The following is a 12,559-nucleotide window of genomic DNA, read 5'->3' as shown; positions in this document are numbered from 1 at the left end:
AGTCAATTTTAGAACATTTTCAACACCTCAAGGAGGAAGCTTGGTACTTTTTAGCTCTCGTCCCCACCCCCGCCCTGCTGCTTCTGTCTCTGTGGGTTTCATAGGAACTGAGTCATGTAACATGTGGAACATTTGTGTCTTGTGTCTCTCACTTAGCATGGTGCTTTTGAGGCTCACCCACACCACAGCGTGAGTTAGAGCTGTGTCCTTTCTGACTGCCAAATAACATCCCATTGCACGGTCTAGCTGCGTTGACATCCCATTGCATGGTCTAGCTGGGCTGCGAAGGAGCACACTGCTTGTGCACATGGGTAACAGGTGGGTGTGCAGTGAGACGTCGGTCTGTGCACATGGGTAACAGGTGGGTGTGTAGTGAGATGGTCTGTGCACATGGGTAACAGGCGGGTGTGCAGTGAGATGGTCTGTGCACATGGGTAATAGGCGGGTGTGCAGTGAGGCGTCGGTCTATGCACATGGGTAACAGGTGGGTGTGTCCTGAGATGTCCGTCTCCTCCTGCCTGCCACACGTCCTCGCTCCCAGGGCATAGATGTGCCAGTCACTTTCTGAGCAACTACTTCAAATCTTCAGAACAACCCTTTGAGAAGTATTTCTGGTTTACTGATAAAGACAGACAGACAGATATAAACAACTTGCCCAAAGCCACGTTGCCAGTCAGGGCCACTGAGGCCTGGCCCGTTCCGAGGTGCGGGCTCTTTCCTCCGTCCCCAGGGCTGCAGGAATCAGTCAGGGGAGTGGCAGGCCCCAGCCATTCCTCTGGGTGCAGGTTTCTTGCCAGTTAAGCTTTCTAGTCTTGGGCTGGGAAGAGGATGTCTGTGTGTTGCATCATCGTCCCTAGGAGCTCCTGTCCTGTCTCTAAGATGCATGAGGGCTGGCGCTGCTATGTGGTTACAGAAAGCTGCTCTCCCCCGGGTCCCCAAAGCAAGTCAGGGCCCTTCCTTTATGCGTGCAGTGAGCCCAGACGGCTAGAATGGGACACTGGTGAGCACACCAATGAGCCTGAGACCATCACATCTATTATCTGAGCATGGATGGACGAGCTACCCGTAGAAAGCACCACAGCCTTTGCTGGTGGAAGTGGGTCGGTGACTTGTTCCACTTTTCTTTTCTTTCTTTCTTTTTTTTTTTTTTTTGAGATGGGGTTTCACTTTTGTTGCCCAGGATGGAGTGCAATGGCACGATTTCGGCTCACCACAACCTCCGCCTCCCGGGTTCAAGTGATTCTTCTGCCTTAGCCTCCCGAGTAGCTGGGATCACAGGCATACGCCACTACGCCTGGCTAATTTTGTATTTTTAGTAGAGATGGGGTTTCTCTGTGTTGGTCAGGCTGGTCTCAAACTCCCAACCTCAGGTGATCTGCCTGACTCAGCCTCCCAAAGTGCTGGGATTATAGGCATGAGCCACTGCGCCCACCCTATTCCTTGTTTTGTCTTCTTTCTCTTAGACAGGACCCCACATCTTATGAGTGTCAAGCCCCACCCAGCGTAACTCCACCCTTGCCTTGTCCTCTTAGAGCCTCAGTTTCCCCAGGTGTATGATGGGCGCATGGTGGCTGTAACGGCTTCCGTCAGTCCCTGCCACATGGGCATGGGGCTCAGTAGGTGCTGCCCCTGCTGCTGCCAAAGCTGAAAGAGCCTCCACAAGGGCATAGAGCCGTTCCCTGGATCCCCTGGACCTGGTGGGCTGTTTCCAGCTCCACAAGGCAGCCAATTCCCCTGTAGCCCTGACTCTTGCGAAGGCAGGGACGAGGGGTTCCCCAGCAGCCTGAGGAGCTTGCAGCTTGTCCAGGCATGGAGGGTGGGGACCCTCTGTGGGCAGTTTTGGCCAAAACTTCTGGCTACGGAGAGAGGGTCAAAGGTGAAGCCTCGAGGTCTCCATTCTGGGATTGTCTGCCTAGGGTCACCGTGGCCACACTGGGGCTGTGCCTGCACGCTGGGAGCTGAGTGCACAGTGACAGGTCGGCACTGGTAGGGGCCTGTGCAGATGGGATGGCGCTGGGAGTGGGGGGGTCCGGGCTTCCTGGCAGCGCCTGATGTGGTTTTGGTTACAGACTCCGCCCGTGTTTCCCTCTAAGCTGCTGAAAAGCTCAGAAATGTGCAGCAGGGGCTGGAGCTCAGCCTGAGTTCTGACTGAATGTGGGAGGTGGGTGCTGGGACGGTTGGGAGTTCAGGCTGCATGAACCCACTTCCTGGGTTTAAAAACGGGCTCTTCACCTGCCAGCTGTGTGCCCGGGGCAAGGCCTTCTTTGCCTCTCTGAGCTTTGGTTTCCCTGTGTGCGGAACAGAGATGAATCACAGGCCCTGCCCGACGGAGTGATTGGAAGATTCAGTGTGATAATTTGTGTGGAGGGCTGTCGTTTCTTTGAACCCCTCCCACCAAGGTGTGGGGTGATATCCCCTTGCCCTGAGCCTGGGCAGGTGCCTCTGGCAGGAGTGGCGAACAGGACGCCGCAGGAGCAGTGCTTTGTGACTCTGGAAGCCAGGGTAGAAAAGGACATCGTGTCCATCTGACTCTCTCTGGAAATGCACCCTTGGAGCCCTGAGCACTGCGTAGAAGCCAGCTGGGTCCCCAGGGAGTGACCGTGGCAGGGATTCCTGGAGGGTCCCTGCCGAGTCAGTCCCACAGCAGGGCCCAGACCAGCCTGGAACCAGGAGAGATGATAGGGACTACGTGACTCTGGTGTTTCCTGCCCTAGTTCAGGACAGTTTGTTCCTTAACTGCAGGAAACCAGGAAAGCAGCCCCGAAGCTGCAGTGAGCCCGTCCCTGGGTGAGGACTGCTGAGTTCTTGTGGGTGAGTGGCAGAGCTGGGATTTGAAGCCAAGGCCATCTGCCCTTGAGCCTGAGGCCACCACAGCCCAGTCCTGCCCTGCACTGCCCTCCAATAAGGAGTTAGATTCAACCACACTTCTAGCATTTTCCATCACAAGGCCATCATTCTAAAGTTTCATGGACTCCCAAAAGGTGATAGCTCTCTCTGGGAATCAGCTGACTGAAAGCACCCGTAGCAACAAAAAGCGATTTTAACCTCAGTGATTGGGCTGGTGGATTTTCGTTTCGTGACGGGCAGCAGCAGCCTGTGTATTCCACAGCAGATGTGTGTGTGTGAGGGCTGGCCACAGCTGGGCCTTGAACTCAACTGCACGTTTAACCAAGAACCAGACATGATCCTTATTCTATTACATTGTAAGAATGCTTCTCTAGTGTGGATTTTTTTTTTTTTTTTTTTTTGAGACGGATTCTCGAGCTGTCGCCCAGGCTGGAGTGTAGTGGTGCCATCTCGGCTCACTGCAACCTCCGTCTCCCGGGTTCAAGCAATTATCCTGCCTCAGCCTCCTGAGTAGCTGAGATTACAGGCATGTGCCACCATGCCCAGCTAATTTTTGTATTTTTAGCAGAGATGGGGTTTTGCCACGTTGGCCAGGCTGGTCTTGAACTCCTGACCTCAGATGATCTGCCCACCTCGGCCTTCCTAAGTGCTGGTATTATAGCTGTGAGCCACCACGCCCGGGCTACTGTGGATGTTTAATATCTCTATTTCACAGGTAGGAAGCTGAGGCTCAGAGGTGCACAGCTCAGCAGTGGTGGATCAGGGCTCTGGACCCGGGAGTCCAACTGTAGGGCTCTCTGATACGCGGTGCTATGGGAGAAGCTCCCGGAAGTCCTAGGCTAGGAGCCTCTAGACTAGAGGGTTGTTCGAGTCTCCTCCCACTCCCTGACCCATGAAGCACAGACTCTTTCCCCCAAGGCTGGTCCTTTTACCTCCTAAGGTCTTTTTTTTTTTGAGACGAGTCTCGCTGTGTCACTCAGCCTGGAGTGTAGTGGCACAATCTTGGCTCACTGCAACCGCCACCTCCCAGATTCAAGCAATTCTCCTGCCTCCGCCTCCCAAGTAGCTGAGATTACAGGCACCCACCACCATGTCTGGCTAATTTTTGTATTTTTAGTAGAGATGGGCTTTCACCAAGTTGGCCAGGCTGCTCTGGAACTCCTGACCTAAGGTGGTTTGCCTGCCTTGGCCTCCCAAAGTGTTGGGATTACAGGCGTGAGCCAGGGCACCCAGACTCTTAAGGTCTTTTAATTTATCAAGGGTCTAACTTGGCCAGGTGTGGTGGTTCACACCTGTAATCCCAGCAATTCGGGAGGCCAAGGCAGGTGACTCACTTGAGGTCAGGAGTTCAAGACCAGCCTGTCCAACATGGTGAAACCCCGTCTCTACTAAAAATACAAAAATTAGGCAGGCATAGTGGTGGGCACTGGTACTTCCAGCTACTCGGGAGATTGAGGCAGGAGAATCGCTTGAACCTGGAAGGCGGAGGTTACAGTGAGCCGAGATTGCGCCATTGCACTCTAGCCTAGGCGACAGAGAGAGACTCAGTCTAAAAAAATAAAATAAAATAAAATAAAATAAAATAAAATAAAATAAAATAAACAATCTCTTTATTTTCAGCTGAGGAGATGAGCCCAGAGATCAGCATCAGGACCAGAGCTGAGTCCCCGATGGCACTTCCTCCCCTGTCCCTGGCATCATTCCTCCCCTGCGGTTTGCCTAAAAAATTCTGACTTACCCCATGGGGAAGAAATGCTCCAGAACCTTCCCCGGGAGGAACACAGCCCTTGGGTAAAGGGTCCTTCACAGCCAACTCTTTTCTTTCCCATCAAGAGGTGGGACCACCTGGAGTGGAATGTGGCTGCTGGCGGGGAAAACATCTCCTCCCCAGGTTTCCTCTGGCTGTGGAGCCGTGCAGAGGAAGAGGACGGGGCGTCAGAGCTCTCAGAGCTGTGGCCTCGTGGAGTTCCTGAGCAGGCAGATGGGGCGGCAGGGGGTGATCTTGTCCCAGTCCCAGGAGGCCGCCCCAAAGCCAGCATCAAGGCGAAGGCCACGCACAGATCAAAAGGCTCCTTGAACCGCGAGGAAGGGCTGGCCCCAGCTCCAATTGGACCAGCCCGCACCATTGTTAACACAGGTTGAAGCCTCATCCGTCCGTACATCTGAGGCTTGCATTGACTCCTTCCGCCCTGGAATTCTTTTGTTTGCTGCTGAATAAATAAACTACATTTCTTTGGAATTTCCCCTTCTCCCTCAAAGCCTTTTCTCAGCTGATCTTGGAGAAACGCAACACTCTTGTCCCAGCCATCTTTTCGAGCTGTGCTGGATGCAGGGAAGCGTATGGAGAGATGGACGGAGAGCTGTGGTTTGGGCAGGTTTCTCTCTGCCCTTGGGCTTGGGGTCGGATAGGGACTGTTTTAAGTTCCTTCCCAAGGAGAGTGCTGGGTGGTACACGGGTCAACATTCGTATGTTATTACTTAGGGATTTGTTTCAATGTTTTAAAACAAATTTTATCATTAGTGAATATCATCACCCAGAACAAGGCTAAAAATTTTTCGAGCTAATCAATTTAAAGAAAAATATTAGATTGGACGCGGTGGCTCATACCTGTAATCCCAGCACTTTGGGAGGCCGAGGTGGGTGGATCATGAGGTCAGGAGTTCAAGACCAGCCTGGCCAAGATGGTGAAACCCCGTCTCTACTCAAAATACAAAAATTAGCTGGACGTGATGGTGGGCACCTGTAATCCCAGCTACTCGGGAGGCTGAGGCAGAGAACTGCTTGAACCCAGGAGGTGGAGGTTGCAGTGAGCCGAGATCACGCCACTGCACTCCAGCCTGAGTGACAGAGTAAGACTCCATCTCAAAAGAAAAAAGAAAAAAAAGAAAGGAAGAAAAAAAGAAAGAAAAATATTAAATAGATAGGCTGGGCACAGTGGTTCACGCCTGTAATCCCAGCACTTTGGGAGGCCGAGGCAGGTGGATTACCTGAGGTCAGCAGTTTGAGATCAGCCTGGCCAACACGGTGAAACCCCATCCCTACTAAAAAATACAAAAATTAGTCGGGTGTGGTGGCACACGCCTGTAGTCCCAGCTACATGCGAGGCTGAGACAGGAGAATTGCTTGAAACTGGGAAGCAGAGGTTGCAGTCAGCCAAACTCACACCACTGCACTCCAGCCTGGGTGACAGAGGGAGACTCCTCAAAAAAAAGAAAGAAAGAAAAATATTCAGTAGAGAGTAGTCCCATTGGTAGGCAGACATGTCAAATGTTTTCAGGATCCTGCCTGCATGGCTGAATTTTGGGAACTTCTATCAAGCCCAACACCCTTGTTTTATGAAGAAAGAAACAGGGTCCCAGAGCAGTGGTGATGCATTCGAAGTCAGAGAGAACCAGCTGTGGACACACGAGCATCAGCCCCGTGGAATCATGTTTCCAGAACTGGAATCACGGCCCCTCGGCGCGGCTCTTTCCACTACACCGTTCCTTTTTCCTTGTAAATGAACCACTGCACTAAACAATTTTGCTTGTCACATGATGCTGATTTCTTTTTTTTTTTTGAGACGGGGTTTCACTCTTGTTACCCAGGCTAGAGTGCAATGGCGCGATCTCAGCTCACGGCAACCTCCACCTCCAGGTTCAAACAATTCTGCTACCTCAGCCTCCTGAGTAGCTGGGATTGCAGGCATGTGCCACCACGCCTGGCTAATTTTGTATTTTTAGTGGAGACAGGGTTTCTCCATGTTGGTCAGGTTGGTTTCAAACTCCCGACCTCAGGTGATCCACCCGCCTCAGCCTCCCAAAGTGTTGGGATTACAGGCGTGAGTCACCGTGCCTGGCCTGCTGATTTCAAATATGCAGCTTACCTTATGTTTTATTTCTGGCAAGATGTCCACCAGCCTCTGCAGCGTCTGATGATGGGCCCCGAGCTGCGTGGCAGACACAAGAGGTGTTAGCTGAAAAGGCAGTGGATGGGAGGGAAGCTCAATCCACTGTAAATACACCACAATTTGAAAGCAATCCTTGGCCAGGCACGGTGGCTCACGCCTGTGATCCTAGCACTTTGGGAGGTCGAGGTGGGCAGATCATCTAAGGTCAGGAGTTCGAGACCAGCCTGCCCAATATGGTGAAACCCTGTCTCTATTGAAAATACAAAAATTAGCTGGGTGTGGTGGCACACTCCCATAGTCCCAGCTACTGGGGAGGCTGAGGCAGAAGAATCACTTGAACCCAGGAGGTGGAGGTTGCAATGAGCCGAGACCGTACCACTACACTCCAGCCTGTGTGACACAGTGAGATTCTGTCTCAAAAAAAAAAAAGCAATCCTAATGATGGATCACCACTTTTTTCATTAGGAGAGCTACACCACAGCAAGCGATTACCTTTAAAAACACACCTATCACGGCCAAGCCATTCTCTCCCATGACAGCTTCCTTGTAATTTTGGTATTTCACAGAATTCCAGTGAACTAAATGCAGCTGAAACACAGTGGAAAGAGAACTTAAATCGATCGGCAAGAAGTAAGACAGTCACTTCCCTTTCTGAACGGCTGCCCTATGTGTCCACTTAATTATAATGAAAGGGCCGGGCGCAGTGGCTCACGCCTGTAATCCTAGCACTTTGGGAGGCCGAGGTGGGAGGATTACGAGGTCAGGAGTTCGAGACCAGCCTGGCCAACATGGTGAAACCCCGTCTCCACTAAAAATATAAAGATTAGGCCAGGCACGGTGGCTCACGCCTGTAATCCCAGCACTTTGGGAGGCCGAGGTGGGCAGATCACAAGGTCAGGAGATTGAGACCATCCTGGCTAACACGGTGAAACCCCATTTCTACTAAAAATACAAAAAAAAAAAAAATTATATATATATAGCTGGGCGCAGTGGCGGATGCCTGTAGTCCCAGTTACTCGGGAGGCTGAGGCAGGAGAATGGCATGAACCTGGGAGGTGGAGCTTGCAGTGAGCCGAGATCGCGCCACTGCACTCCAGCCTGGGCGACAGAGCGAGACTCCATCTCAAACAAAACAAAACAAAAACAAAGATTAGCTGGGCATGGTGGTAGGTGCCTGTAATCCTAGCTACTCAGGAGGCTGAGGTAGGAGAATCACTTGAACCTGAGGAGCGGAGGTTGCAGTGAGCCGAGATGATGCCACTGCACTCCAGCCTAGGCAACAGAGTGAGACTCCGTCTTGGAAAACAAAAAAACAAAACCAGAGGCCTCCAGTTAAGTTTGAATTTCAGATAAGCAGTGAATAACTTTGTAGTGTAAATATGTCCCAAATATTCCATCTTCCTGATGTCAAGGCACTTGACCTTGACCCTCATTCATGTCTGCGTTTGACACTCCGCCTTTGGTTTTCCTGTGGTGGAAACATGGATCTGGAATCGTGTTCCAGTCTCTGTGTCCAAATTGGCCAGGTGACAGGGATTTCAATTGGGGTCAGCACAGGCTGGGGAAGCGGCTTTCTGAATTGCTGGCAAGTAAGAGGCAGAACTGTGATCTGGGTCCGGTTCCCCGGCTGGGCGTTCCTGTGGTGAGAGCGTGGTCTTGCCTAGAAGGGGCCTGGGCACCTGTCCATGTTTCCTTATAAGCACAGGGGATGTGGGGCAGCCTTTTATAATGGGTGCTCCAAGCCCCAAGTCCACCAGGATGGGGCACAGCAAGCCGTCAGGCTTCTTGTCCAACATTCCCCACACTGCTGGGACTCTGGGACCAGGGGCCCCCTGGAGGGCATTGGGGCCAGTGAGAACCACACAGCACCTCGATGCCAGCAGGTTCACGTGCTTCCAGATGCATCTGGGCCAGTGAAGGTGGGTGTGGGTTCTTCCTGCCACCTGTGGCTCACCTGGAATGCCACACCTGAGGCCTCACCATAGACCCCCCCCCCCCCCCCCCCCCCCCCCCCCCGAAACCACACACTGCAGCATGGGCCAGACACTCAGCCAGGATGGGGGCCCCCAGCCCTTGCTCAGCCTGAGTCAGGGAGGTCCCTGGGGGCCCAAGCTTACTGGTCTCCTTTCTCTAGGAATACATTGCAACAACCTTCCTCCTTTAAAATATCTGTTCATTGGCTGGGTGCGGTGGTTCACACCTGTAATTCCGGCACTTTGGGAGGCCAAGGCAGGTGGATCATGAGGTCAGGAGTTCAAGGCCAGCCTGGCCAAGATGGTGAAACCCCATCTCTACTAAAACTACAAAAATTAGCCAGGCACGGTGGCAGGCGCCTGTAATCCCATCTACTCGGGAAGCTGAGGCAGGAGAATCACTTGAACCTGGGCAGCAGAGGTTGTAGTGAGCCAAGATCGCACCACCGTACTCCGGCCTGTGCGACAGAGTGAGACTCAGTTTCAAAAATAAATAAATAAATAAATAAAATATCTGTTCATCAAAAACAAAGTTGCAGATAGACGTACTAAAATAAAAGGCATGTTGTTAAATGAAGAGAAACACACAGAAGCCATTGTCGCACTCGTTCTTGGAACGATATATAAATATGTGTATAATTATGACAATAGATACCACTCCCTATTTAAAAAACGTCCCAAGGTCACCTCTGGGTGTGCGGTTAAAAGCAATGTTCATTTTCTGGTTTGGGTGGACTCTAGTTCCATATTAACTGCAGCGTTACTTTCATAACAACAAATTCAAAAAACAGAAAGAGTCCTCAACTTGAAAAAGCATCAGAAAGTCAGGTGGGTGGGTGAGCAGAGCTGTGATAAAGTGAATATGGCAAAAATGATCATCACAGGACTGAGACGTCAAACGCGTGGATTCTTCTCGTTCATTTCTTTTCATTTTTTTGTATGTTGCAAAAATTTCATAATAAAATATTTGGGGAAATCTATAAGGCATCACCAAAATGGTGGTTTTTATCACCCAGAAAAACTACAAAAACCAATTCCCAACATTGACCCACACTCATTTTCTCTACTGACTCCCACTTTGGAATGTTGAAAATAAGACTGCTTTAAGAAGATGATCTCGGCCAGTGCGGTGGCTCACGCCTGTTATCCCAGCACCTTGGGAGGCTGAGGCAGGTGGATCACTTGAGGTCAGGAGTTTGAGACCAGCCTGGCCAACATGGCGAAACCCCATCTCTGCTAAAAATACAAAAATTAGCAGGGCCTGGTGGCACACACCTGTAATCCCAGCTACTCGGGAGGCTGAGGCAGGAGAATGGCTTGAGCCTGGGAGACGGAAGTTGTGGTGAGCCAAGATGGCACCAATGCACTCCAGCCTGGGTGACAGAGTGAATCCTGTTTCAAAAAAAACACAAAAAACAAAAAACAAACAAACAAAAGAAGATTATCTCTACTGCAAAGATGTGCAAAGATGTTCAGCTTCTCAGCAGAGGGCCTTGTGGATCTGCTAGTCCCTACAGCTGCAAGCACACAGCTGAGTGAAGCACAGCAAAGAGCTCAGGCTCTGACCTTGAATCCCAGCTGTCTGACTTTGGCAAGTTCCATAACCATTCAGAACCTCAGTCTCTTCTTGCGTTGAATCAGAGTGCTTACAGTGCCTTCTTCATAAGAGCAGGGTGTGAGTAAATGGGTGGGGTGGCCGACTGTTCTGGTTTGAGCACTGACAGTCCCAGGTCCCAGGAGATCCTTCACATCTGAGCAGCGGGCGTGGCTTGTTCACCCCCCATCATACAGCCAGAGACATAGAAAGTGTATAGATACGTGCCGTTAGGCCACATCTACAAACCTCGGCGGGGTACGCGTGGCCGTCCACTGTGTGCTCCGAGCCCGCCTCGTTCACTGCTCCCCAGTGGAAGTGAAATTGCTTCAGTCTGTAGTGGTTTTCCAAGGGCCCACCACTAATTCCTGGAAATAAAGGCAGCAAGACGTGTGTGTCATTTTGTCTGTTTGTTGAGCTGTGGTGTTACCTGAGGCATTGTCTATGTTAGGGTTGTATAAGCTCACTCACAAGGGGTTGCTATATGGTTGACGTGACAAGCCAAGGTGGGCTCCGTGAAAGGTGGGCTGTGTCTGTCCCATTCACTCTGCCCCACCACCAGCCCAGCGCCTGCCCCAGAGGTTCACAGTAAATGCCGAATGAGGGCAGGGTCCCAGTGCTGCCACTGGGTGGTGGTGGGGGCCTCAACTTGTTGCAGACAGAAATTGGTAAAGAATGTTTCTGAGATGTCTGCCTGTCCTGTAAGATTTCCAGACTTCAATTAAAAAAAAAAAAAAGATGTCTTCCAAATATTTTTTAAAAGCAGCTTAAATCCTATCACCAAATAATGTTGTAAAATAACACACAGTGATCAAGGTTTTTGTTTTGTTTTGTTTTGTTTTATTTTGAGACAGAATCTCACTCTATTGCCCAGGCTGGAGTACAATGGCACAATCTCGGCTCACTGCAACCTCTACCTCCAGGTTCCAGCGATTCTCCTGCCCCAGCCTCCCAAGTAGCTGGGATTATAGGCATGTGGCACCATGCCCAGCTAATTTTTGCATTTTAAGTAGAGATGGGGTTTCGCCATGTTAGCCAGGCTGGTCTCGAACTCCTGACCTCAGGTGATCCACCCGCCTCTGCCTCCCAAAGTACCGGGATTACAGGTGTGACCACTGCACCTGCGTGAGAAGGTTTTTAAATAAGCAGACCCTGAGCTATAGCATCAGTCCTGATCTCTCGCAGTCCCTGCTTAATCTAGGCCCACCACAGGGCCAGCTTTTATTGAAACACTCCTTCCTTCCTAAGTCACCCTAAACACTGACCTTGGAGTCAGCGCTCTCCACCTGCAGGCCTCGGGGTGCCCTTCTCCACGGCACAGTGCCAGGTGTGGCCTCCCAGGAGCTTGGTTCGCCTGACATGAGGGACTCAGCCATGAGCATCACTCACCGAGGCCTCAGGCTCTGCCCTGCAGAGTCATGGGTGCTGTCCCCAGGTCCGGGTAGTGCTGGGAGTCTGCCTTTTAATGAGCTCCCCGGGGGGTTCTGATGTGGGTGGCTTCTCCTGTGTCTAAGCCCTTTGTCACTAACAGATTTCCATCAACAACTGCTACAAATGTGGTACCTGTTCCACACGTTGTTTTCATTGAAAGGAGCACAGTATGCTCCCGGGATGGCTGGGCAAGGCTGGAAGGCACTGGCAGAGCTAGAGCGCTGGTCACGAATTCGGGGTGGTCCGAGTGCCTCCCATAGCTGTGGAGGAGCTTCGTGTCACCCACCTTGCTCATGTCACCTCCCACTGCGGCAAAAGCCAGGAAAGCACTGAGCGTGTGATGAATGCCTTGGGGAACTTGACACTGCTGACTCCTGGTGGTTTCCCGACACCAAAAGTATGTATAGTTGGGCTGAATGTGGTGGCTCACACCTGTAATCCCAGCATTTTGGGAAGTCGAGGCGGGCGGATCACTTGAGGTCAGGAGTTTGAGACCAGCCTGGCCAACATGGTGAACCCCCGTCTCTACTAAAAATACAAAAATTAGCTGGGCGTGGTGGTGGGTGCCTGCAATCCTAGCTACTCAGGAGGCTGAGGCAGGAGAATCGCTTGAACCTGGGAGGTGGAGGTTGCAGTGAGTTGAGATCGCGCCACTGCACTCCAGCCTGGACAACGGAGTGAGACTCAGTCTCAAAAAAAAAAAAAAAAAAGTACTCATAGTTGGAGGCACCAAGGTGTAAACTGGAAAATGGAAAATGGATTCGGCTCTGGTCCCGTCAGGGGCTAGGCAAGTGGTGGACCAAGCCACAGAGTTGCTCACTGCC

General features: G+C 51.5%; 1 protein-coding gene across 3 annotated transcripts in view; it reads right to left on the bottom strand.

Annotated features, from left to right (window-relative positions):
- The window catches only part of CA5A (carbonic anhydrase 5A), a 55,418-nt gene that overhangs the window by 13,347 nt on the left and 29,512 nt on the right, over positions 1-12,559 (bottom strand). For 2 of the 3 annotated variants that reach the window (XM_031658035.1, XM_003917292.5), the window contains exons 3-5: positions 10,554-10,672; positions 7,230-7,325; positions 6,714-6,776 (exon numbers count right to left, since the gene is read on the bottom strand). In XM_031658035.1, the coding sequence (XP_031513895.1) occupies positions 6,714-6,776; positions 7,230-7,325; positions 10,554-10,672 (278 nt within the window). The remainder of the gene's footprint in view (positions 1-6,713; positions 6,777-7,229; positions 7,326-10,553; positions 10,673-12,559) is intronic. The other variant, XM_009197017.4, reaches the window with a different exon arrangement.

This window comes from Papio anubis, chromosome 18, assembly GCF_008728515.1.
Source record: "Papio anubis isolate 15944 chromosome 18, Panubis1.0, whole genome shotgun sequence".
Taxonomy (NCBI): domain Eukaryota; kingdom Metazoa; phylum Chordata; class Mammalia; order Primates; family Cercopithecidae; genus Papio; species Papio anubis.
Note: the sequence above shows the minus strand (reverse complement) of the source record. Positions and strands in the feature narration are given on the sequence as shown.